Below are 26,600 nucleotides of genomic sequence, written 5' to 3'. Positions count from 1 at the left end.
CATGCAAATCAAAGCCCCAGTGAGATACCGCTTTACCCCCACTAGGATGGTTATAAGTTTAAAAGTGGAAAATAACAAGTGTTGGCGAAGATACAGAGGCTCTGGAACCCTTGAGCATTGCTGGTGGAAATGTAAAATACTGCAGGTGCTGTTCCGCAAACAGTTAAACCTAGAATTGCCATATGACCCAGCAATTCCACTCCTAAGTATATACCCAAAAGAATTGCAAGCTGAGACTCAAAAAGAGAGTTGTACACCGATGTTCACTGCAGCATTATTCACAATAGCCAAAAGGTGGAAACAACTCAAGTGTCCATCAACAGATGAATGGATCAACAAGGTCTGGTCCATCCGTACAGTGGAATATTACATAGCCATAAGAAAGAGTGAAGTCTTAATATATGCTATGACATGTATGAACCTTGAAAACATTATGCTGAGTGATAGAAGTCAGACATAAAACATCAAATATTGTTTGAATCCATATCTATGGAATGTAACGCACCACTGTGTACTAAATGTGGCTGAATTGTACGCTTTAAAAATGTTGAAACGGTAAATTTTGTTCTGTGTGCTTGAGCACAGTGAAAAAGTGGGTGGAGTGTGTGGAACTCTGGGCTTAGGGTCCTGGAGCCACCGTCTTTGGCATTTAATCATCCCTGAGTTTGTCCTGTTTTTGTTTCCTTTAGGGAAAAAACTAGGATTTACCATAGACAATGGGAAGCTCCACAACGTGTCCCTGGGCCAGGGACAAGAGGTGGTAGCCGAGAATGCGCTGGACGTGGCCGCAGAGAAAGGGCACTGGGTCATTCTGCAGGTACTAGGTCCCGGGCCCGGGCGTGGGTGCAAGGCAGCCGTGGGAATTGAATTTTGCCTTCCTGGGTGGAGCGCAATCGTTAAGAGCTACAGCTGCTAACCAAAAGGTCAGCAGTTTGAATCCACCAGCCACTCCTTGGAAACCCTATGGGGCAGTTCTACTCTGTTTGTAGGGTCACTATGAGTTGGACTGGACTCCACGGCAATGGGGGTCTTGGGATGGAGCCTGAAGACCTAACAGAAATCAGGCTATGGGACTGTCTCAGCTTGGGTTGTCTAGAGAAACAGAACCGGTGAGATACATGCACATAGAGAGAGGCATTACTTCAAGGAATTGGCTCACGCAATGCTGGGGGCTGGCAAGCCCCAAATCCCAGGGTCAGGCAGCAAGCCGGAGATTCCTGCAGGTGTGCATCCCAAGATCCTTGGGTCGGGCGACAGGAAGAGTGCAGAGTGGAGAGAAAGAGGAAAGAGTTAGTTTCGCCAAAATATCTATTTATAGTCTGGAGGCAGACCACACCCTAAGGAGCTCCCCTTTCAGCTGATTGATTACATTACATAATGCAAGGTGACTACACTCCACTGCATTAGATTACATTACAGAACAGCAACTAGTCTAGTGTTTGGCCAGACCACTGGGAACCGTAGCCTGGCCAAGTGGACACACAAAATAAACCATCACAGGGACTTGCATTCAAATATGTGGATGAGAATCCTACAGCCACTCAAGGAGGGTGGTTGTCACATGTCCACGGCGTTGCACATCTGCCTGAGTGCACTGCCCGGTGAGGGACACCGTGTGCTCGAGTGGCGATGTAGATTCTTTCATTGAGAAAGACTCCAAGGCTTATAGCAGAGTACCCCTTACTGTTGCTGTTAGGTGCCATCGAGTCGGTTCCGGCTCACAGCAACCGCATGTACAACAGAATGAAACACCACCTGGTCCTCTGCCATCCTCACCATCGTTGTTACACTTGATCCCATTGTTGCAGCCATTGCGTCAATCCATCTCTTTGAGGGTCTTCCCCTCTTTTGCTGACGCTCTACTCTACCAAGCATGAAGTCCTTCTCCAGGGACTGGTCCCTCCTGACAACATGTCCAAAGTATGTTAGATGTAGTCTCACCATCCTTTACTTCTAAGGAACATTCTGGCTGTACTTCTTCCAAGACAGATTTGTTCGTTCTTCTGGCAGTCCATGGTATATTCAGTACTCTTTGTCAACACCACGATTCAGAGGCATTCATTCTTCTTCAGTCTTCCTTATTCATTTTCCAGCTTTCGCATGCATATGAAGCGATTGAAAATACCATGGCTTAGGTCAGTATCCCTTAAAGACCTATTATTAACGAGACAAGACAAAACCACCGAATGGACAGAAGCATTGCTCCTCCCCCTCCCCCACTTAGGGGAAGCAGTAATGGCCACATGGGCAAGGATGCTTGCTCTCCACGTTTAGTTAAGCCATAGCTGGACCACCCCTCCTCAACCTGAGAGCCCCCCCGAGGCCCCTCTAGCTAGTGGTTCACTGCACTTACCCCCGTCCAGGCCTGCCCTGACTTCCAGGGACCCTGCACTTTGTGTTGGCCTCAATCCAGTGTCTGGTCTGGTCCCACTGCGGAGACCTCAGCTTTGAATCATTTCTTTCCCACCCAAATCTTTCAGAGGGGAACTGCTGGTGAGGCGGGGTGGGGAACCACATCATCTCTGCCTTACACTTCTCGGAGGATGCCAGGCTGGACAGCGTGAACTGGTGGGGCAGGAATCAGTTCTGGGGCCTCGGCTGCCCAGCTGGAAAGACCCCAGCACAAGCAGCACCTGGTGAGGGCGGGCGGCGGGCCCAGGGCAGGCAGTGAGGCACTGGTTTTGGCCGCAGAACATCCACCTGGTGGCACGCTGGCTGAGCACCCTGGACAAGAAGGTGGAGCGGTACAGCATGGGCAGCCACGAGGACTACCGGGTGTTCATCAGCGCCGAGCCGGCCCCCAGCCCTGAGTCCCACATCATCCCCCAGGGCATTCTGGAAAACGCCATCAAGATCACCAACGAGCCACCCACCGGCATGCACGCCAACCTGCACAAGGCCCTGGACCTCTTCACCCAGGTAGGGCGGGCACGGGTGCTCGGGGCCAGGGAAGGGCGCAAACTGCCAGCTGCTGCTCTGTGATTGCAATCACCCAGAAATCAAGAGCAGGCACGCAGTGGATTGTGCGGCGCTGTAGCATCGCTGTGAGTCCAGGCACGTGATCTCTTTTTCCTTTAGTGTTTCATTTTTATTGTATTTTGCAGAAGTATCTGTCCATGACAGATGGAGGGGGGTATGGGAACCTGGTCCTCAGCCCCCAGCCCGTTCCAAGGCCAATGAACAGGAGTGGCACCTGGTCCAGACTTAGGCTGGGAGGTGGGGTGCCGAGGCCTTTAGGAGGATGAAACAGCTGCACTTCCTGGCACATCGTGGAGGGAAGGGCAGCAGATAGGGGCGCAGTTACCCCAACATCCCCTCCAGGCTCTTCCCCGGTGCCATCACTGAGGGCTGAGAGACAGGCCTGCCTGGTCCCTTCCAGGCTTCAGCTAGCTTTTAACCACTGGGCCACCTAGCCTCCTCTGAAAGATGGGTGAAGGTTGCACATGAGATGACTGGCAGGGAATCGAACCCAGGTCTCCCGCATGGATGGGGAGAATTCTAGTACTGAACCACCACTGTACAAAGATTAACACAGTGGAACTCACAAACCCAGGGGTCTAGATTCAGAATTTGGGCTGGGTTTGCCTTCCCTGGGGCCTCGTGAAAAAGAATGGGTTGACTGAGCTGTCCCCATCCCTTCTAGGAAGACGTTACCGATTGTTTTTAAAGACTTGGGGGATAGCGTTTGTATGTAAGTGAAGAGAAATGCTGAAAATAACAAAGGAACATTATTTTTCATTAAAGAAGTCTTGAAATGTCCGGAATTGGGAAATGTGTTATTAGGAGGCAGGATAAATAATTTGGCTTTGTTGTTGGGCACCCACGTGGAATAGATGTCCAACTCATAGCGACCCCATGTGATAGAGCCGAACAGCCCCACAGGGTTTTCTAGGCTGTGACCTTTATGGGAACAGATCACCAGGTCTTTCTCCCCTGGAGCCACTGGTGAATTTGAACCACCGACCTCTCAGTTAGCGGTCAAGTGCTTAGCCCTTGCACCACCAGGTCTCCCTAATTTGACTTGTAATAAGTACTTAAAAAGCAATAAAACTGCATTTCTGAAAGAAACAAAGACAAAGGAAATGTTCTCTCAGCCTTTACAGACCGGTCGGTTCGTTTTCGGATGATGATCCATGAGTTTTAGCCCACCCCTTCCCGGCCCCCCATCCCACACCCCCAGTGAAGCGCCTGGCCGGGGCCCCACCCAGCTGGGGCCGCTTGTGAAGCTCCGCCTGCCTGTCTCACCTGGCTGACGTCTGGCCCTGTGACCTAGGACACGCTGGAGATGTGCACCAAGGAGATTGAGTTTAAGTGCATACTGTTCGCCCTGTGCTACTTCCACGCCGTGGTGGCCGAGAGGCGCAAGTTTGGAGCCCAGGGCTGGAACAGGTCGTACCCCTTCAACAACGGGGACCTCACCATCTCCATCAACGTGCTCTACAACTACCTGGAGGCCAACACCAAGGTCAGACACAAAGTCACACCCCGGGGTGTGATGGGATTCCCTCCCCTCCCCTCGCCTCCCCTTTCCACTCTTCCTCTTCCCTTCCCTTTCCACCCATAAGGAGCTCTGGTGGTGCAGTGGTTAAAGCGCTCGGCTGCTAACCGGCCTCTCCACAAGAGAAAGATGTGGTATCTGCTTCCATAAAGATTACTGACTTGGAAACCCTATGGGGCGGCTCTACTCTGTCCTGTAGGGTCACTCTGAGTTGGAACTGGGTTTTGGTTTTTCCTTCCCTCCCCCCCTTCCTTCCTCCCTCCTTTATTTGTTCTTTTTCTTGTTCTTTCTGTCCTTCCTTTCCTTTCTCTCCTTCTTTTTCTTTCTTCCATTTCTTCTTTCTTTATTTCTTTGTCTCTTATGTTGTTCTTTGTCTTATGTTTAAAAGACATTAAATGCAATTCGTAGATCAAAGAAAATCTGAAAAACAGAACCACCTCTGACCCCAGCAGCCTGGTGTAATCGTTTTGACCCAGTCCTGTGACACCTCCTGCCGTCGTCGTCAACGTTTTGGCAGTTTTTCTTGTGTTATCACCACCCCCTGGGGGCCAGGCCAATGATGTCTGCCTGCTCTGCTTGCACCTGAACAGGCCCCAGAAAGCAGGTTGTCCGGGGCCATCGAGGGGCTGCTAGCACACAGATGGGACACAGTGGCCCTCTGCCTCACCTCCGGTGGGAGTGCTGTCAGTGTCAAAGACAGAGCCCAGGTTTGGGAAAGGAGGGGTCAAAAACACCTCCCTGGAAAGACGGGAGTACTCCGTTTTATCGAAAATTAAATGTGTAAAATCACGCGCAGCTGCCACAGAGGACTGAGGGCAGCCTGTCCTCAGGGAACAAGTCCACAGGGAGGGTACAGCAGGCCAGGTGGGGAGACACGGGTGGCAGACGCACGCCTGGAGGTCAGGAGCATGATTTGGGGAACACGGCCTAGAGGTCAGGAACAGCTTGGGGAACACACGCTGAAGGTCAGGTACACCGGCTTGGGGTCAGCTCGCAGGGCTCAAGCCCTCCACACTATTTTGCTAGCTGTGCAGCCCTGGGTCCTAATGCGTCCCCCATCCAGATCAGCTGCCCCATCTACAAAGTGGGGTGTGAGGAGGGTCAGTGATATGACACCCTAAAGCCTGGCGCTAACACAGCCCCACCTCAGGGGCCCCATGGAGGCTGTGCCCTCCTCGCCCCTGGGGCTCACCCTGCTCGCTCTTGGCTCCTAAATCTACAGCTAAAAGGGCCGTGGCGCGAGCTCCCCCTTACAAACCGAGGGGGATGAAAACGGCCCAGAAAACTCGGAGAGCCTGCTGGAGTGGACTGTGTCCCATCAGCCATGGTGTCAGGGCCCTGCCGCTCCCAGACCTCCTGAGGATAAGCAGGGTGTCAGGACCAAGCCGCCTGCACCAAGCGCCCTGGCCTGGCCTCCCTGTGTCCCCGGAGGCCTCTCCCCCTCTGCGGACACACTGCCAGCCCCCACCCTTTTCCTGCGGAGGCCTGCAGTGGAGTGGGCTGTGTCCCGCGGCCCCATCCTCTCCCCCCAGCTCGACTGAAGGAGTCCAGCCGTGCTTCCCACACTGGCCGGAAGACAGAGATCAGCTGGATGTTTGTTAAAAACACAGACCCACTGACTCCGACTCTCAGGGGCAGGCCTGGCGATGGTATCTCTAATCAGCACTCGGGGCTCTATCCGGGGGCGCAGGAAACAGATGGCATCCATGCCTTGTTAGGAGTTCCGCTGCCCCGGCCCCTGAAAGGACTGACCCTAGGAGGCAGCACGTGGGGGCAGTGAAGGCGGGTGGTGAAGTCACCTCCACCTTACAAGAAAGACAGAAACTGCCTCTGTGAAGGGTGATGGGAAAGTTTTGGAAGGGTTAATGGCGATGGTTGAACGTGATGCTGAACTGTTCGTGTGAGGATGGCTGAAACGGCAAATGTTTTGTTAGCTACAGATTTACCACAAGTTTTGAAAAATTAGAGTTTTTTATTGAAGAAAGCATAAAGAAAGTGGACAAACAAGCCACAAGCTGGGAGAAGGTACCTGCAACACACGTAACCGGCGAAGGATCTGTATCCAGAACGCATGGAGAACTCCCAAAAATCCGTTTAAAAACCACGCCCCAGGGTGCTGGTTGGACGATGTGATGAGCATAACGTGGCTGCACTGGACGTGGGAAGGTCGCTGAAATAGCCAGCGTTTGGTTACCTGTCCGTTTACCACGACTAAAAAACACAAGCTGCCGCCACAACAAATAAATGCAGAAAAAGCCGCTCAGAATATACTTACGCCGGGTATTTCTTAAGTCACAAAATGATAGTTGAAAAAATAACGTTTTTTTAATAATTTAATTGCTCGTTTATTCTGTAGGGAATATGGTCTTACACATAAAATTTTCAACCCACCTCTGTCTCTGAGCACTAATTTTATTTCTGGGAAATGGGACTATTTGCCTTTAAGCATCACTGTGAGCATATTAAGTGGTTTTTTTTTTTTTTTAATTTAATTTATTGTGCTTTAAGTGAAAGTTTACAAATCAAGTCAGTCTCTCATACAAAAACTTATACACACCTTGCTATGTTCTCCTAGCCGCTCTCCCCGATGAGACAGCACACTCCTCCTCTCCACCCTGTATTCCCCATGTCCATTTAGCCAGCTCCTGTCCCCCTCTGCCTTCTCATCTCGCCTCCAGACAGGAGCTGCCCACATAGTCTCACGTGTCTACTTGAGCCAAGAGGCTCACTCCTCACCAGTATCATTGAAAGAATAACATTTTGAGTATAAACTCCTGAGACAAATCACACAAACATGAGGACAACGAGGGAACCCCCCCTCCCCAGGATGGACCGACTCCATAGCCAGCAATGGACTCCCAACACACCAGGCTCGTGAAGATGGCCCAGCACCGCGCAAGGTTCCGAACTGTTGTACGTGGGGTGGCTTTCCCTAACGGCCTCCCCCTCCTCAGGTGCCCTGGGATGACCTCCGCTACCTTTTCGGGGAGATCATGTACGGTGGTCACATCACGGATGACTGGGACCGCCGGCTATGCAGGACGTACCTGGCAGAGTACCTCCGGGGAGAGATGCTGGAGGGTGAGGTGCTGCTGGCCCCTGGCTTCCAGACGCCCCCCAACCTGGACTACAAGGTGAGGCGGGGCAGCCCCCGGGTACCAGGTTAGACACGCTGTCACCAGGGGAGGCATGGGGGCAGAGGTTCAGGATGGCCGGGCCAAGGGGGCTACAGTAATTGAGAGCTCCAGCGACCCAGAGGACAGAGGGCTTGAAGTGCAACCTCTGGGGAGGGGGAATGGAAATTTCCACTATGCATATGGGGTGGGGGGCAGTCCACAGATGGCAGACGTGCGTGGGTGGGAGGTTCTGGCTCCGAACGCTTAACAGACAGAGCCTGTGAGTGAGCCTTGGCAGCCAGCTCATTGGCACCTCTTTCCAGGGTTACCATGAATACATTGACGAGAACCTGCCCCCGGAGAGCCCCTATCTGTACGGCCTGCACCCCAACGCTGAGATTGGCTTTCTGACGGTCACCTCGGAGAAGCTGTTTCGCACCGTCCTGGAGATGCAGCCCAAGGAGACGGACTCGGGGGCCGGCACGGGGGTGTCTCGAGAGGAAAAGGCAGGACACCTAGTACCCAGTCACCAGCCACAGGGACAAGCGGGACTGTCAGGAGGACCTGGGGGCCATTAAACCAAAAAACCCAAACCCAGTGCTGTCAAGTCGATTCCGACTCATAGTGACCCTATAGGACGGAGTAGAACTGCCCCATAGAGTTTCCACAGACCACCTGGATTCGAACTGCCGACTATTTGGTTAGCAGCCGTAGCACTTAACCACTATGCTACCAGGGTTTCCTGGGGGCCGTTAGCAAGGCACATTCTGGCCCCAACTCAAACCTCGGAACTGGACATCTAGGGTGGGGCCTGAGGTGTCCCAGATGCAGGCTCATGCAAACCACTAGCCTGGGGTGGGGAGGTTAGGGGATTGTCAGGGCTGAGTATCTGTCCACGACCCCTCAGCCCCAGGCCCAGGCAGTCTGCTCATATGCTTAGGGCCCAACACAGTGCCAGCCCACTCTCCACCCCTGCCCTGGGCACACAAAGAGAGCAGCTGGCATCCCACAAGGGCAGGGATTCTGGCCTTCCCAGGACAGCCAAGGGGCGTTAAGACAGTCCTTCAGGTGTGCTGAGTGCTGACCACGGGCAGCATACGTCCTACAGACACACAGACTCAGGAAGGCTCAGGATGTAGGAGCGCTGGTGATGCAGTGGTTAGAGCAGTCGGCTGTTATCAAAAAGGTCGGCAGTTCAAACCCACCCGCCGTTCTGCAGGAGAAAGATGTGGCAGTCTGCTTTCTTAAAGATCACAGCCTTGGAAACTCTAGGGGCAGTTCTACTCTGTTCTATAGGATCGCTGTGAGTTAGAATAGACTCAAGGGCAAAGGGTTTGGTTTCTTTGGTTTATTGCCATTAGACCCCATGATCTGTTGTCTGATGATTGAAACAAGGAAGGTGTGAAGTGCGGTGGCGCACATGACCCCCGTGGGCCCCCTGTGACCAGCGCGGACTCTACAACCAACATGAGGACAAAGTCACAATCCCAGGGCTGCCTGGTGAATGTGATGGAGGGAGGGAAACCAGCTTGGCTCCAGGGATGCCTGATGGCCCCAGGCCACCACTGTGTGGTCCTGCCATGGGACCAGAGCACCCTAAGCCTGCTACCCAAGGTTCCCCCACCGTGAGGCGCATGGCAGCAGCTCTGGTCCTGATTCTTCTGCGACTCCACTCACCTCTCCCCTTTCCTCTGGATTCCGACCATGAGCCCCTGGGGCAGGAAGGGTTCCTGCTCTGACCTGCTGGAAATTTTCAGGTGAAGGCGGTACTGGACGATATTCTCGAGAAGATCCCAGAGGCATTCAACATGGCGGAGATCATGGCCAAGGCAGTGGAGAAGACACCCTATGTGGTGGTCGCCTTTCAAGAATGTGAAAGAATGAACATCCTAACCAATGAGATGCGCCGTTCGCTCAAGGAGCTCAACCTGGGGCTTAAGGTAAAAAAAGTATAGGTTGGGAGACCCCAGGAATGTGACATGGCGGGTAGGCTAGCCAGCGACCCCACGCCACTCGCACCTCAGCTCCTTGGCATTGGCATGGTGCTGCCTACCCCTTCACGCCCCAGCCTGGCATTCTGGACACTCGGGAATCCGCCACTGAAAACCCCATCGGGCAGTTCTACTCTGACACATGTGGGGTCGCTAGGAGTCAGAGTCCACTCGAGGGCAGCTGGCTTTGTGTGTGTGTGTGCGCGTGTGCACGTGTGTGCATGTAAGTACTGCCTTATTGCTATCAGACCCCACTATCTTTTGTCTCATGGTTGAAGCCAGGAATTTGAGAACTACACATGGCCCCGTGGGCTCCAGAACGGGGGAGGAGGGGGTATCCTGATTGTCCCCTGGCAGGAGACACTGGTGTGGCCGAGCGGGCTCCATCAGACCCACCTCAGTCCTGCCCCCCACGGAATTCTCTCAACAGCTCACGACACATTGAGGCAGAAGGAGCAAATCACTGACCACGTCGGCTGGGGGCGGGGAGGACGTGCAGGCCCCCCAGCACTGTGTGTATTCCAGGGGGAGCTGACCATCACGACTGACATGGAGGACCTGTCCACGGCTCTGTTCTATGACACGGTGCCTGACACGTGGGTGGCCCGGGCCTACCCCTCCATGATGGGCCTGGCAGCCTGGTATGCAGACCTGCTGCTCCGCATCAGGGTAAGGAGGCTGCCCTCCAGGGGCTGCTGCTAGGGTGTACTGGAGCACCCAGGCACTGCGGGGTGCAGTGTGAAAGGGAGAGTGTCCCCGCCAGGGCTGAAGGCTCCTGCTGGCCAGGACTCTATCAGGGTGGCCAGAAGGGCCTGTCCACGCCATGCAAAGGCCAGTACAACGCAGCATTTCCTCCCCAAGAAAACAAGCAGCTCTGACTATCAGCACAAAAACAGAGCGTTCTCTCCAACGAGCAGAAAAGGGAAGCTGTGGGGGCCGGCTGCCTTCTCTGCAGCCAAGTGACAAGGGCAGAACCAAAAAAAAATCCTGTTCCTGTCGAGTCGATTCCAACTCATAACAACCCTAAAGGACAAAGTAGAGCTGCCCCATGGGGTTTCCAAGGAGCGCCTGGATTTGAACTGCTGACCTTCTGGTTAGCAGCCGTAGCTCTTACACAAAGGCAGAAGCCTCTCTTAAAAAAAAGAGTTGCTATCAATTCTGACCCAGAGCAACCCTATAGGTCAGAGTAAAATGCCTCAGGTTTCCAAGGAGTGGCTGGTGGATTTGAAATGCTGACCTTCTGGTTAGCAGCCGAGCTCCTAACCACTGCATCACCAAGGCTCCTTACTCTCCCATGTCGCCATTCCCTTCTTGACCCTTCCCGTCTCTCATTTAATATGGAGCCAGACAGTGAGGCTCACCACGGGAAGGCAGCCGAGCAGCACTCATCACTGTTGGCAAAGCACTCTGGGCTCTGGGAGGCAGGGAGCGGCCCTCCTCTCAGCTCTGCCTGCTTCCCCGCAGGAGCTCGAGGCCTGGACGACAGACTTCGCACTGCCGACGACCGTGTGGCTGGCAGGCTTCTTCAACCCACAGTCCTTCCTCACGGCCATCATGCAGTCCATGGCCAGGAAGAATGAGTGGCCGCTGGACAAGATGTGCCTGTCCGTGGAGGTGACCAAGAAGAACCGGGAGGACATGACCGCACCCCCTCGAGAGGGCTCCTACGTGTACGGGCTGTTCATGGAAGGTAAAGTGGCGCTGGTCGCGGAAGCCAAGAAAACCAGCTCAGACAGCTGTGCTGCGGGGCCGGAGGGGGCTGCTGGGGAGCTTGGGGCCAGGCTGACCACTCAGATGGCATTCGTCTGGGCCTGAGAACGTGCTCAAATCAAGGCCTGGCAGAGGCCGGAACATTCCATCCCAGTCGGCTGGCTCAGACCCTGCTTACTGGGATGATGGCGCTTTGAGAGCAGCTTAATCCCTTTGAAGGCAGCGAGGAAAGGGGCCCCCCTATCTTGGAGCAGGGGCCCTGGGTGTCAGCTTGTGGGTAAGGGCTGTGGCAGAGGTAATGGGGTCCAGCTGCTCCCCTCTGGACCCAGTACTCCCGTCCAGTCCCCTGGCCCCTGGGCCCCGGCTGAGGGCAAAGGCCGTGGCTTACCATCTCTCCTCTGGAGCCCAATGCAGCCATCACGTGGCCAGGCCCTGGTGGCAGGAGGGACGAGGGGGCACAAGCACACAGTAGGATTCTCTCAGAGCCCCATCCCTGCCACCAGGAGCAGGCCAGAGGAGAACTGGGGAGGCCACATCCCCAGGCCACTCTGGGTCCATCTGCCACCACAAACCCGTGCCACACAGTGGCCACTGCCACCCCTAACCTGTCAGTGGTCAGGCAAGGCCAGCAAAGGTGAAGACACCCCCTCCCCAGTCCCCGTATCACCAAAGATGAGCACAGCCCAGCCATTCTCCGTGTTTATTTTGGAATTACAGACAGGAAATAAAAACATCATGAAATAGGGTAAGCAGAAATACCGGTGGTCTGGTTCAAGGCAGGCGGGGTTTATAGATGCGTATGTGTAATCACTCATTCTGCGTCTGCACGCGGAGGGCGTCGGGGAGTTGGGCCGCCCTAAGTGCAGCTGGAGTTGGGCTTTCCTGCCACAGAACTGGAGGAGGCTGGCAGAGGAGGCTCTGAGTGCCGGAGCGGAAACGGACGGGCCCGAGCACCTCAGTGTCAGCTGTTCCTCAGAGCAGAGCGGGCACCTGGGCAGCCAGGGCGTGCTCATCGCTGACCTGAGAAGTCCTGCATCAGCCCCACTGTTGGCAGTGCCTGGGCCAGCCTGGCCCCTGGCACCTGGGGACAGAGCCAGGACTGAGGCTCAGGCCCAGCCCACCTCTGCCAGGGGGAGGGGTCCCCTGGCATCCCCACAGGCAGGGTCCACTGCATCCCCGGCTGCTCTGTCCCTGCAGGTGCTCGCTGGGACACACAGACGGGAGTCATCGCAGAAGCGCGGCTGAAGGAGCTGACGCCAGCCATGCCAGTCATCTTCATTAAGGCCATCCCTGTGGACCGCATGGAGACCAAGAACATCTATGAGTGCCCAGTCTACAAAACACGCATCCGTGGGCCCACCTACGTGTGGACCTTCAACCTCAAGACCAAGGAAAAGGCAGCCAAGTGGATCCTGGCGGCCGTGGCACTGCTCCTGCAGGTCTAGCAGGGCTGGGTCCTGCGCGGCCCACCCCCCATGCTCTCGGGACAGACAGACGGCCTGACCACGACTTCCAATCAGACACTCAGCCTCACCACCCTTATTATTTTCATAGGAACAGATGTTCGCTCTCTGTTTTCTGAAATAATGGGCGCACTCTACAACAAAGCGTGTCTGGACTAGCCAAAGGGTGGGGCTGCAGGGAGGAGGGCAGCACATTAAACCCTAGAAGTCACTCGGTCTGCGGCTCTGATTCACGCCACCGGCCATCAGCGCTATTCCTGACGGCCTCCGGGGCCCGAGGTAGGCTTGGCGTGGCTTAAGAGGGAGTCAAGCATCCAAGAACTCAGCCCTCAAACCCTGGCTTCCCTGGCTGGTTGGCAGCACCTGGGGTCAGGGCACAGCAATCCCTCCCTCCGCCATACCCAGAGCAGCCACCTCCACACACGGCCGTGACTATCCTCCCTACAGCACTGTCCCTTCTTCTGGGGTCACCTCCATACACAGCCATGACTGTCCATCCTACAGCACTGTCCCTTCTCCCAGGGACAGGACGACCTCTCTCCATCACAGCAGTGGCTCTCCCCGCCCCAGACTATGGACAAACCACTCCACACAGGGGCCATCATCTCCCATAGCTGAGGAGCCCCCTTCAACCAGCTATGCTTTCAGAAACAGCTGGGAACGTAAGAATGTGGGACCATGGCGGGGGTGTGGGGGCACCCTGCACCTGGGCCAGTGCCTTGGAGGCCACAGGTTTCTCATTTCCAAAGAAAATCACCCGAGCCCGCAGTCCCCTCTAGTTGTATGATCCCCCTCCCTGAAGCTGCCAGCTGGTGACTGGCCCCAGCAGCTTGCCCTACAGCTTCTGGCCTGGTGGCTGGGGAGAGGGCCGGGAGCTTATTAGGATGTGATAGGACAAGTCAAGATGCTCAAGATGGACACACGGCCACCATTCTCACCCCACCATGGCACAGAAGCTGAGGCCAAGAAATCCAACCTCCAAAAGAAAGAGGCTCCTCTGTGCTGGACTCTGGGTGCAGGAATGCCAAGTGCCCAGTCCCTCGGGCAAGGCCTTTAGTCTCTCTGCGTCTCAGGCCTGGGGGGCAGAGGGCCGAGGAACATGACTGCGCTCTGCCTGGGGTCCGGGGCCTGGGCCTGGAGACAGGGCCAGCTGACACCTTGGGCCTCCATCTGACTGCAACTGGAATGATTTTGGCAAAAGCGGAACCAGTGAAGCCAAACGTGTGCGACCCTTCCAGGCCACGCCGCTACCAGCAGGATGGCCCCAGCAAGGGGCTGGCCTGTCATTGGGGGCCACGTGCCAGGCCTGGGCAGTGGGGTGCAGACGAGAGGGGGATGCAGCTGAGAACCTGGGGGCCTGGGGAGGGCACACCCTGGTTCCAAGTTCAACTGCATCCTCAAGAAAGAGCACGGCTTCCGGGTGCGTGCACACCAAACCCGAGACGTCCCAGAACCCTCACTCTGAGGCTGGCAACGCCCAATCCTGGGGCCAGGTGCCGATCAGAGAAGGAAGAATGCCCTTCACCGTCCCTCTGTAGGGCACAGACGCCAGACCCTTTGGAGTCACAGCAGACAGGCAGGAGCTGGTGCAAACTAGCGTGGCTCAGGGCAGCTGCCTCTCCGGCCAGGAGGGGGCGCTACAGTCCGTGGTGTCCAGACCTAAGGGCCAGGCTGCAGGGGTCACTCTATGACTAGGAGAGACAAAGCTGCCAGCAGCCACCCAGCAACTCATTCTCGATGACTGCGATACCCACAAATTTGGCGTTTTTCCAGTTTTGCCTTGAGAGCCTGAAATAAACCCTAATTCACTCCACACGTAGGGGTTGTGGCTAGCTGACAGAATTCTCGTCAAACTTTCCAGATGATTCACCCCTGGGGGACAACCCTATTGTGCCAGGAGGTCGAGGCACTTGCTTGCTACACCTCGTCTGGATTCTCCTGGCTGACAACGTGTCAGGGGGCCTGGGTGGGGAGCACTCCTGGGTGCTCCGAGGGCTGGGAAGCCTGTAAAGGACGGTCCTGATGTCAATTAGCAGTGAACAGGGCCCAGGGCCGGCACGGGCAGCCAAGGGCAGCAGAAACGGCACCACGGATTGCCCAAGCGCGGCCGCAGCACGATGGGCTTTACTCTGGTCCCACGGAATCTGCAGGAATGTGTGCTGTTTACCGAAAGCCTCTCTCCACACAGAAACCCAGGGGCCCTGCACATTCCTTTGGCTTCTCTTGGCTAATTATCCAACAGGACAATCTAATGACTGGTTTGAAGGCCAACAGCATTAACGGATGTGCTGTGTGTGGCCATAGCCACCCACTCCACCCTCTCCCCAGCCCCTCATTAAAAACCTGCACAGCCACCTGGCCAGGGAGGAATGCGCCAATGTCCTGGGTCTAAGACCAGGTCCTCCCGACCCTGAAGGTCCCCCATGCTCACAACAGATGACCGCAGCCTTCCCGAACCCCATGGAATGGCCACAGGAGGGAGACTGGGACACTGCTCCCGAGGGACAGAGCAGAGGCGGACTCCAGACTCCTCCAGCGCCCAGCCACAGGCCTCCTCTCCAGGGGGCCTCCCTGAGCCAGGGCCACACACCTGAAGCAGGAGGGAGTAAGCTGGACAGTTCTGAGACCTACTGTCTGTCATAAATACACACGGCACGTGTGTTAAGCCTGCCCTGCATAAAAACACCTTCCGAGCAGATACGGTAAAAATGAGGGCCACTCAGAGGAGAACCCAGCTGCAACCATATGTGCCAAACTCTGCACAGTGCACTAGCCATGCACTGAAAAACAGGGAAGAGGGGGTATATCCAGAGAGATGCCGCCTCTCATGGTAGCGCAGCCCTGCCGGACTCCGGGCTAGGCCTACACTGAGTGATGTGGCCCCGGCGGGCAGCTCTCCACGCCGGCAGCTTCTGCCACCACTGGAAGGCTCCTCTGAGGGCGCAGCGAGAGCCCTGTTACTCAACTTCACACTTCCAGAACATGACAGCGTGGTAACCGTATGTCACAGCCACGTCAAGGAGAGAGCAAGGCAATACCCATGGCCTGGTGCGCACAGCCCAGGACGGGAGCCAGAGCCACTCTCCCAACCAGGGGTACTCCCTCCTTCCCCAGCTTTCCACTGTCCTGCCACTGTGCTCCCTCCCAGGAGGGAGAGCTGGACTTGCCTTTCTGCCACCTGGGTCCCTTGTCTGGGACCTACTCCAGGACTGCCACACATGCTGACCCCACCGCGGCTGGCCCACACGGCACTGACCCCTCCACAGCCAGCCTGGGGCTCAGAGAACAAGGGGAAGGGGAAGAGGCTGCCTAGGCTCCAACACACTGGTGAGGGCAGCTGTGACCGTGGAAATACAGCACTCTACACTCAAGCAATGACCGGGTCCCTGGGAGCGCTCTGCACCCGACCAATGACGGGGACCCTGGGAGCACTGGTCGACTCGGAAGCCCCAGCAGCCCTACCAGCGAGCTCCCGGGAAAGCCCTGCTGAGGGTCGGCACCAGAGACACACCTCTGTCCTCAGAAGAAGTTCTTAATTAGTGGGGTCACCATCTTCACCCAGAGCTTCACCTTCCGGCTTGGCTGCTCAAAGGTGGCTGAGGACACCACACCTGACCTCAGGTAGAGCTGCTCTTGCTCCTGAGGAAGAAGAACAAATGGGAATCGTCAGTGTCCCCTCCAGCACAGGTGACACCCAGCACGGGTGACACAGCCTGCTGGCCCCAGCCCAGAACCTCAGACTAGCCCAGGGAAAACACCGACCTCACGTGTCAGCCGCGGCCCAGAGACCAGCGGGCATGCTCGGGGCAAGGGACAGGCCAGTCTGTACAAGTTGCCTCTGCAAAACATCCCTTAGAGGAGCTGGGAAGCCTGGGTTTCCGGAAGACCTCCAAGACCAGATATGGAGGAGTTGAGAAATGCAGCTTAAGGAAAAAAACATTTCAAATGTTCCCCTCGGCAGGCGGGAAGAAAGGAGAAAGGAAGGCACAATGCTTAGGGTACAGTGAGCCTCTGTTAAGGGTGGTGGTTGGACAACACAGTGACCGTATTAAACGTCACTAACTGTACCTGGGAAGAGGGTTGAAATGGCAAACGTTCTGTTACCTATATATTTAAAAAAATGAAAAAAATACATGAACACTATTAAAAAAAAAAAAGTTCCCCTTCACGAAATTAAATAGTACCAACTATAAGTTTTTTTTTGTTTTGTTTTGTTTTAAATGAAACACGGTTTCTCTACTATCAAATATCATCAGGACCCCTGCAGAGGAAGGCTGATAAAAAGCGAGTGATTTGGTCATCAGCACTACAAGCCCCCTTTCAGGAGGTAATCCCAAGACAAACAACGATGCTCTGAGAACCAGGCCCTGGGACTCCTTACAGAGAGATCCACCACAGAGACACTGCCCGCAGGGAGAGGCTGGAAACCATCTAAACGTCCGAGAGGCAGCCAAGTCTAATAAAGCCACATGGCAGCCGGCACCCGCCGCGAGATGTCCTGTCACAGGAGGATAGCTACTCACGTGAGGGGAAACGCTGGACACGAGGAGTACATACAGTACAATCCTCTTGGAGTAAAAAGAAAAAAACAAGTTACCCCTCTCCCTCCACACACAGGGAGAGAGCGGCCAAAACGCTTTCAGGGATCATCTCTGGACGAAAAGGTTAGTTTCTTCCGATTTTGCTCAATTTCAATGACTGTTCCTGACATCAGCAAAAACCTGTTGCCATGTTGAGTCGATTTCGACTCATAGCAACCCTGTAGGACAGAGTAGAACTGCCCCATAGGGTTTCCAAGGAGTGGCTGGTGGATTCGAACTGACAACCTTTTGGTTAGCGGCTGAGCTCTTAACCCCTGCGCCACCAGGGCTCCATTTAGTACTTTTAAAATACAAGTTTAAAAACCCTGACATATGCCTTGTTATTAAATTGCACTTAAGCCCTCTGAAAGGAGAAACTGTCTTGTTTTTAAGAAATAAACGCTTTGAATGCTGTGCTCTTTCAATTGAGCCCCTGACAAAGCTTTCAGAGCTGAAGGTGGCAGTCGGGGAGCAAGATTCTCACTCAGCTCGCGCCACTCTGGGCTGTGAGACTCCCTGGCCCCAAAGCCCTTCCAACCTGGGGGGAACAGAGTACCCTCAAGGACACTGCAGAACCTGTCCCCAAGCCTTTCCTATCACAGGCTAGGAAAATCCAGCACCTTCAGCCGGGACCCACTGAGCAGACCCCACTGCTGCCCTTCCCCCACACCCCGGCTGGGCAGGTCACAAACAAAGGACCGAGCCCCCAGCTCCTGCTGAAGTGGTGAAGGTGCCAAGCCGAAAGGGGATGTGCCTGACGGAGAAGCCAGCTTGGTCCTGGGGGGCTGGTTTGCACAAGTCTCCATAGACCCGGCTCCAGCTTGATGTTTTCAAATGAATACGCAGCCAAGACTTCAATTAAATTACCAGAAACACTTAAGTTTCCTCACAGGCTCCACAGCAGGGACAGAGAAGGAAGTCAGCTGACCGAGGTGACAACGCTGTTCAAGGGGCATTTCACGGGTCACAAGTGGTAAACTGTGCTCTCCCAGCAAAATCAGGAAGCTTCCCGTTTTTACTGTATGTACTTAGTGAAGGGCGGGACTCTGGGTTCTGAGAAAAGTATCTCCTGCTTCCCAGGGCTCACTGTGACCTGTGTCCCAAGGAGAGGGCCCCGAGGGGCCTGTGTGAGCAGGCCCAGGCGGCGGGGCTGTGGTGGGGCGGTACCAGCGGCACTCAGCACTCTTGGGGTCAGGCGCTGTGCAGGCCTCCCCCAGGAGGCCACCTGAAGTCCTGGTACACAAAGACATCGGCGGAACTGTCTAGAAGTGTGTGTGCATCTCAGAGGTGCAGAAATCAATGCATCTCTAAGAAGGAAAGAGCTACAGGGGCAGGCGCTACCGCCCTCCCACAGGCCGAGGCCCCTGGGATTCAGGTTTGGGAAGAGAAAGCAAACATCCCAGATATGCCACTTGGGAACACAGCTCCTGACCACAAGCGGCCAGGCTTTTCTCAGGATCCAGGATGTGGGTTCAGTCCCCTCACTCAGGAAGTGGGAAGGGCAGCCAGTAGCGGGACGCTGCACGCAGGCCTGGGGGACTGGTTCCCCCAATCCACTCACGTCTCCGGAGTCCTCATCCTGGCCCCTGACAGCCCTGGTGTGGGCTGTGTCAACAGCTCGTCCACCCTGGAGGCAGGGGTCCAGGTGAGGCCCGTGCTGAGAACCACAGCTCACAGCTCACACTGGCAGGCTGCGTGGACTTGTGACAGGCGCTGCACTGGGGGCATCCTTGGTCGCTGGCTGCAATCCCTACCACAGGAAGAAAGCTGCTGAACAAGTAGGTCATCCCACTGGCCCCACACAGGGCACGACCCCAGTTACTTCCTTTGTCCCCGGTTATAAAGCCTTTCCTGGCACCACGTTCTCAGTTCCTGACAAGATTCCCAATCGCAGGAGGGCAGATCCCCAGAAACAAGGCCATTACCACTTCCTCACCCGGCAACAAAGGCCCCAGCCATTTCACAAGAGCAGTTCCCAAACACGGGAGAGTAAAAGCTTGACAGAGTCAACAGCTGATGCTCCTGAAGTCTGCTTAGCTGGTGTCATCTGCCTTCCCTGGCCACAGGAGGCCCCACTGGACAGAGAGTGCACCAGTTCACGGGGTCCTGAACGCAGTCTGGGCCTCACACACTCGCGCACTGGGGTTCCATTCCGACCACTCCAAAGAGAAAATACCACCACCAACACTAGCCAGATGCTCCTTAGAAGCCAGGATGGCAAGACATCATCTCACACACTTGGAACGCATTATTAGGAGAGACCAGTCCCTCGAGAAGGACAGCATGCTTAGTAAAACAGAGGGTCAGCAAAAAAGAGGAAGACCCTCAGCAAGATGGACTAACACAGCGGCTGCAACAATGGGCTCGAACACAGCAACAACTGCAAGGGGGGCGCAGGGTCGCTATGAGTCGGAACCGACTTATAGCTATTGCCAAACAAGGGCCCAGCCTGTTGTTGACCCTGAGCAGCTCATTCTCATTCTCAGAAGGGGTTGGGGACACTGGGATACTCACATCCCTGAGAAAGCACCTCTGAGACCAACCGGAGCCATGCACCGCCAACCAGACCCCACAGCCACCACCCAGCCTCTCCTCTGGCTTAGAAGTGACTCTGAGAGAGCCGCCCCAACAAGGCGCCCTGGGGATGTCTCTTCCAGGGAGCAAAGGGTCCCCAGCGAGGTCCGTTCCTCTCAGCTCCCTCCCCACTCTCATGGGGAATGCCTGCCTTCACCCTCTCAAGGCTACAGGAGGAGAACAGCACCCCATCTTTCTGGGTGACGGACCCTGACATGAGAGGCAGTTGCCGCTGGGAGACTCAGGAGTCCCCAGCATCCTGTTCCCACACACCCCCACTCAGATCTGCCAGGCCCATGAGTGAGGGGCCACGCAGCTGGGCCCACCACCCCTTGTGCAGCTGTTCCTACACCAGCTCTTTACCAGATAAAACAGTTACGTCACCAGGATGCAAATCGTCAGTGCAAAAGCACAGCAGGACAGACGCAAAGTCACAGAAGTCTGTGGGAGGGGATTCAGAAGCCTTGCAGTGGCGGAGTTCTCCATGAGCCAGGCCTTCTTGCACTGACAGCTGGATGCCTTCCAGGGTCGGCCCTTTTTCCTGGCTTCTCCTTTCCACATGCAAAGCCCATGACTCCCCATGTCCCTGTCTGCCACATGGCCACTTCCTTCCACTGTCCTCCCCACTCTAAACACCTCCTTGGGAGAGTCTTTTTCGGAACTGACAGGATGCTGCCAGAAGCTCTTCCCAGGGGGCCCAGAACCCAAGTCACCCTGGCTTCTCCACCGCGCCTGGTAAGAAACAGTCCCCGGTGCCAGTGAGTGATGCACTCGGCCAGGCCAGCTGCCGCCGTCAGATCGGCTCTGTGGAAGTCTGTCCCGTTGCTGGCAGTTGTCCTCCCTCTGCTCAGTCCCCAGCAGGACATCAGAGCAGGGGTGGCCCTCAGGCAGGATGGCCTCAGGCAGGATGGCCCTTGGGGAGCCCCGTGACTCAGGAAGACCCATTTGCCCCAACCCACCTGGTGGAGCTGTTGCTGCAGGGCTCGGTTTTCCGTCACGATGGCGATCTGAGCCTCCAGGTCCCGGTGAACTGACCTGTACCCAAAATTAGGAGAGCCAATCAGCGTGAGGCAGGGCAGGCTGCTCCCCGCCAGGTACAGCCAGAGGCCTGCAGGGAAAAGGAAACGTGCAGACAGGAAGTCAGCGCACACCTGCATGGTCCGCTGTAAGCACTGCTTCTGCCTAAGAGCAGCCCACCTCGGGGCGCCCCAGAGCCGAGCCAGCCACACGGGGGGCTACACTGTGACCTGCAGCCACACCTGCCCCAGACCCAGATGCTGCTGGGAGGGGAGGGATGGGGCTCTGGGTGCCTGGCTCAGTCCTCACTGTCCTCGCTCACAGCCATGTTCGGAGATGTGACAAGAAGGTGGCTCTTAAAGGGACTTGGAGGCACCTATGCTCAGGTTCTGCTCACCAGAGCCCCTGCCCAGGGGATGCAGGCCTCCACCTCCTTCTCAAAGCTGCCTCAGCCACCCCCAACCCCCGCCTGCCCACACTGCTAGCTAAACCCAGCACCCTGCTCTGGAGCAGCTGGAGCACCCTTCCCTGTGACTGCTGAGAAAATAGCATGGTGAGTTCACCTGCCTGCCTGGCGGGAAAAGAGCCACTGCGTGCTTGTCACGTGGCTGGGAACAGTGCCCTTCCCACCCCACCACACCTCTATGCTGGCCCTCAACACTGGCCGAGCACAGCTTCACATGGGGCAACAGACATGTCACAGCCCCAGGCGGGGAAAACATCTACCCTCCTGTCTAGGGTGCTGCAGGCTGCTGGTGCACCAGGAAAAAGCATGCAGCCAAAGGGGCTCCAGGAGTGAGGCTCTGCCTGCATGGGCCGTGGTCTCAGGAACACCCAGGGGGCACCCACCAGGGTCGGTGAGGAGACAGCTGAGCCCTGTGAGGGTCGCTCCCCTTTCCGCTGCAGACGGAGCCAGCGGGCATCACAGTAAGGGAAAGGAGGACACTCAGGGCAGGCGTCGAGGGTGGTGAGGACCTCATCCCCCGCCAGGAGCTGGCCACTCTGCCAGCACTGTAAACACTGTAAACACCAGCATGACAACAGGCAGCCGGTCCCCATCCCATCCCCCATTTCTAGCGTCTGCTTCACAGCCCTGCCCAATCAGAATCACTTCACCTAAAAAGACTATCCCCCAAACCCTCCCCGAGGGCCCAGCAGGGGGTTTGGACCTCCAGTCTCCTCTGTGTGGGACCCTCCCCAGCACCAAGACTGCTCAGCCCAGCAAAGCCAGCAAAGCCAGCCCAACAACATCGGTGTGCACAAACGGATCCACAGACCCCCACGGGCCCCCGCACCCTCCAACCACACCACGACCCAAATGCCACCTGGCGGCAGGACACTTTCACAGGGCCCGCAGACGATACCCAGCATCAGCGCATGCAAATCAACGTACGTGACACACACTGAGGGCCTAAAATAGAAGACCATTTCCTAATTCTCACTCAGGGCAAGAGCATTTCCAAGAACGTCTTGGGTAAGAGATGACGCTGCTCACTGCTAGTTCCTGTAATGGTCCCCTCCCCCACCAAGGGCCCACATCAAAGCCGCTGGCTGGCCCGTGCCTGTAAAAGCTGAATGGAGGCGCCGCCCAGTGGGCAGCTAGCTGGGCAGGTGATTCTGTGACCTGCCTTCTCCTCAGACCAGAGACAGCCATGGGCAGACCTTCCCCCTCACTGGTCCCTGGCAACCCCAATGCCCATCCTGCCCCAAGGGTCCCACACAGTGGCTAAGCACGGTCGTCCACAGGATGGCACCTCACACATGGCCTCCCGTGTCTCTCCCCAAGCCCGGGCTGCGGGAGCATGGTGCGGGCAGACGGCCCCTGCAGCCTCACAGCCAGGATGAGAACCTCTGCCCGCTGGCTGGCACCAGTCCTACTCCTTGAGGAGCATGCGGGCCCCAGAGCCTGAGTGCTCATGCCGCACACCCAGCAGTCAGCCCTCCGTGGGGTCTGGCGCAGTGGGCACACGTGGTCTGCACGTCTCGTGACGGGTTAAAGTCCACCTGAATCATGGAGCCATGACCCTGAGTCCCTCCCAAGGACTGGTGGCGCTAGACCAGGTCTGGTGGGGACACTAACGGCTGGTCCTGCTGGTCCTTCTCATTTACAGCATCTGCCCGAGCGCACCACCTTGTCTTCGTTACAGTCACCCCAGAGAGTCTTTCAGACTTTCCTCATCACCCCATGACACGTTACCACCACAGGCACACCGCATGTCTGCGTGTACAGTACGTGTACATGTTCATCGCCCCGTGACACGTTACCACCACAGGCACACTGCGTGTCTGCATGTACAGTACATGTACATGTTCCTCATCGCCCCATGACACGTTACCACCACAGGCACACTGCATGTCTGCGTGTATAGTACGTGTACATGTTCCTCATCACCCCGTGACACGTTACCACCACAGGCACACTGCATGTCTGCGTGTACAGTACGTGTACATGTTCCTCATCGCCCCGTGACACGTTACCACCACAGGCACATTGCATGTCTGTGTGTACAGTATGTGTACATGCCTATATTTTACACATAAACAGAGCCAGATTCTTCAGCTCGCTCCTCAAGAACAAGTCATGTGACACACACCTATTTCTTGTCTTTCTCCGTCTCCCTCAACTTCTCTTCCTCTTGGGCCCAGGCTGGACTCCAGGTGAATGCGTGGGAGGTGGCTCACCCCTTTAGCTCCTGGCCATCTGGAGAGGCCTGAGATCACACCTCCCCACATCCCCTCTCCAGCCTTACGGGCCACTGTAATCTCCCTCCATTAAAAAAAAGATCTGTAACCGTGGTGGAAAGATCGCGTTGATTAAGGGCAGGGTTTCACAGCTGATTTATGTCGTTGCAGTTGAGAAGTGTATACCTATAAAACGTTTAACTGGCAAAAGTTGCACAATGTATTTATAACAATGACCAAAAAAAAAAAAAAAAAAAAGCATATTGCTGAGGCTGCTCATATACAACCAAATACCTCATGGGCTTTGGTTCCTTGGTTTGGAGGTTTAGGGTCATGGTTTCATGGGAAATCCAGTTAATTGGTCTAACAACACGTTTAGTGCTTCTGTTCTACCTCCTAGTTCACTGCGTAGTGTCTGGGGTCTTAAAAGCTTGTAAGCAGCCATCCGAGGCAAAACAGTTTGTCTCTATTCACCACGAACAACAGTGAAAGAAGGAGAGTCAGGAACAGAAGGAGGAAATGGACTGTGAGGCCAACTGCCTCCAGGAACAACTGCCTCCTTTGCCACAAGACCAGAAGAACTGGCTGGTGCCCGGCTACGATTACTGCATATTTTGATCAAAGATTCCATATTAGAATCCTGATCTAAAGGGGGAAAATGCAGATCAGAATTCCAAATTCTCATGGACTCCAGACTTCCTGGTGCCATGGAGGATGGATGAACCGCTGAAACTAATATCCTGAGATAACCTTTAAACCTTAAACCAAAAATATCCCTTGAAGTCTTCTTAAAACCAAATTAATAGTTTAGCTTAATTAGTAAAAAGTGTCTGCCTTGAGCATTATGCTCTTTTAAGAACCATTTATATGGGATCAAACTGACCATAGCAACTCGAAAGATTAGACAGGAATCTTAGGAGGCAGTGAGTTTATGTTAATGCGGGAGGAACAACTCAGAAAAGGAGAATGAGAACGGTTGCACAACTTGGAAGAATGTAATCAGTGTCACTAAATTGTACATGCAGAACCTGTTGAATTGGTGTGTGCCTTGTTGTGTATACTCTCAACAATAATAAGACAAAGCCCAGATGGCAACCAACAGTAGCCGCCTCTGCTGGGAGCCGCCAGGAGATGGTGTCAGTGAAGCGCGTGGATAAAGCAGAGACCTAGACAGCAATGCCACGCGCTACTAGAGCCTCACACACAGCCTCCCTCCAACCCAGAGAGCTCTGCACATCTTTCTTGATTCAACCTCAAGTCTGTGCCCCCAGGACTGCTAGGAAACTTCTACTTGCGGAGGGCGATCGAGCGGCCCTGTGAGTTCCACTTCGTCTCCCTCCCTCTGTGCCAGGGCAGTCTAGCGGTGGGGAGCTCCAGTCAGGCCCACAGCCGGTTCAGGATGTCTGGGACGTGTACGAAGAGAGAGAAGGCCACGAGAGCAGGGACGTGCTGTGGGGAAACACAGCATTTCCCAACCCAGAGCCATCAACGGTGCATCGAGCCCCACTCTGCTCATGCCTGGCCTGACCTTTGGGCCCAACATCTTTGCTGTTCCTGGAACCACCAGGTCAGGAAGAGCCCTTGGCAGGAGGCACAGAACAGGAAAGGGGTGAAAACAGGCCTGCAGGGTGGGCTGCTGAGGAACAGGGGGCCTGGCGCCAGCTCTGCCCTTGCCACATAACGTGGGTGTGGAATGCAGAAAGATCGCCTGAACTGGGAGCCCCTGGGCCTGAAGACAGCCTCCTCATCTGAAGGGGCACCTGCTCCATCGGCCATGCCCACAGTCCCCAACATCATTCTGAACAGTCACCAGACTGTCATCGCTTCCCGAGGACTGTGAGCCCCTCCTTCCCCAGCAGGTACCTCATCAATCTCACTGCCCCCGCCCCCCACCTCAGTCCAGCCACACTGTCCCCATCGTTGCTCTTCAAGCCAATTGTGGTCTTGGGGCATCACACTTTTGTTCCCTCTACTGGGAACATTCTCGTCCCAGGTGTGGGTGTGGCCAGCTCCTCTCCTCACACAGGTCTCTGCTCACTGGTCACCTACGGGGAGAGGCCTCCCTGGCCCCCAGCCAGCAGCCCCCATCAGGCCTTCCTCGCCACCCTGCTCACTGTCTGACGTGATGTGTCTGCTGGTCTTCTGCTTCCCACTGCACCCAAGATTCAGGAGGACAGCAAGCTGCTGTCTTGCCCCGTGACCTAGTGCCAGGGGTGTGGTGGTGCCTGGCACACAGTAGGTACTTAGCAAATATAACTATTCAAATAAAAATAAGTAAGATAACTAGGGGAGTGGTTAAGGGATCAGCTGCTAACCACAAAGTCAGCAGTTTGAATCCACCAGCCACACCTTAGAAACCCTGCGGCAGTTCTACTCTGTCCTATAGAGTCACCTATGAGTCAGAATCCACTTGGTTTTAAGATAAATTAAACGAGGGTAATAATCTCTTCCAACAAATGAAAATAAAATTCAACATGAAAAAGCGTTGACCTTCTAAAGCAGACACTCATAACACATTTCAGGCCTTCTTTGAGGATCTAAGAAAAATTCAAACTTATGTACCCTTTCTTGCCCCCCATAACCATTCACAGTGTCTTCCAGAGGGTTCTCAGCCCCTATAAGCACAAAGCAGGGACAGCCCTCAGGTGAATTCGCATTCTCTGTCCAATGCCGGACCAGCTCGTGGAAGCTCCCAGGGGCCTATAGGCTGGCACCGCCCCCAGGACACCTGCCCAGGGGACCCCAGGTAAACAAGGCAGGGCTGCCACACCCCTCCTCAGCTCCCCTCTGGGCACCGTGCCAGGCCGCCTGTCGGGAAGGCGTCAGAAGCAGTGGTATTCTCACAATCATTAACAGAGCTCCCTGCCAGCATGAGTCACGAACCTCTTCACCCACTGCCCCTGCTCCGCCCTGGCCACACACATGTTGCTAACCAGGATAGTGCATCCTGATGACATCAAAGCAATGTG

The 26,600-nt window shown here is 55.4% G+C and overlaps 2 protein-coding genes across 13 annotated transcripts in view; one reads left to right on the top strand and one right to left on the bottom strand.

The window, feature by feature from the left end:
* Window positions 1-12,954, top strand: part of DNAH17 (dynein axonemal heavy chain 17) — a 115,242-nt gene extending 102,288 nt beyond the window's left edge. Inside the window, exons 72-80 of the mRNA XM_049859135.1 lie at window positions 690-817; window positions 2,692-2,919; window positions 4,274-4,465; window positions 7,453-7,632; window positions 7,938-8,120; window positions 9,372-9,554; window positions 10,131-10,274; window positions 11,070-11,295; window positions 12,513-12,954. Of these exons, the coding sequence (XP_049715092.1) occupies window positions 690-817; window positions 2,692-2,919; window positions 4,274-4,465; window positions 7,453-7,632; window positions 7,938-8,120; window positions 9,372-9,554; window positions 10,131-10,274; window positions 11,070-11,295; window positions 12,513-12,760 (1,712 nt within the window). The 3' untranslated portion in view covers window positions 12,761-12,954. The remainder of the gene's footprint in view (window positions 1-689; window positions 818-2,691; window positions 2,920-4,273; window positions 4,466-7,452; window positions 7,633-7,937; window positions 8,121-9,371; window positions 9,555-10,130; window positions 10,275-11,069; window positions 11,296-12,512) is intronic.
* PGS1 (phosphatidylglycerophosphate synthase 1) overlaps window positions 1,181-26,600 on the bottom strand; it is a 48,902-nt gene continuing 23,482 nt past the window's right edge. For 3 of the 12 annotated variants that reach the window (XR_007513960.1, XR_007513964.1, XR_007513963.1), the window contains 2 exons: window positions 18,249-21,040; window positions 16,338-16,417 (listed from right to left, as the gene is read on the bottom strand). Coding sequence is in view for 6 of the 12 variants with exons in the window: in XM_049859136.1 (XP_049715093.1) it covers window positions 16,549-16,701; window positions 20,892-21,040 (302 nt within the window). In the remaining 6 variants the exon portion in view is untranslated. Of the gene's footprint in view, window positions 1,241-12,001; window positions 12,606-16,289; window positions 16,418-16,540; window positions 16,702-18,225; window positions 21,041-26,600 lie in introns of those variants that run through there. The other 9 variants (XM_049859137.1, XM_049859136.1, XM_049859138.1 and 6 more) reach the window with 9 other exon arrangements.

This window comes from Elephas maximus, chromosome 19 (assembly GCF_024166365.1).
Source record: "Elephas maximus indicus isolate mEleMax1 chromosome 19, mEleMax1 primary haplotype, whole genome shotgun sequence".
Taxonomy (NCBI): Eukaryota; Metazoa; Chordata; class Mammalia; order Proboscidea; family Elephantidae; genus Elephas; species Elephas maximus.
This window is presented reverse-complemented; position numbering and strand designations above follow the sequence as displayed.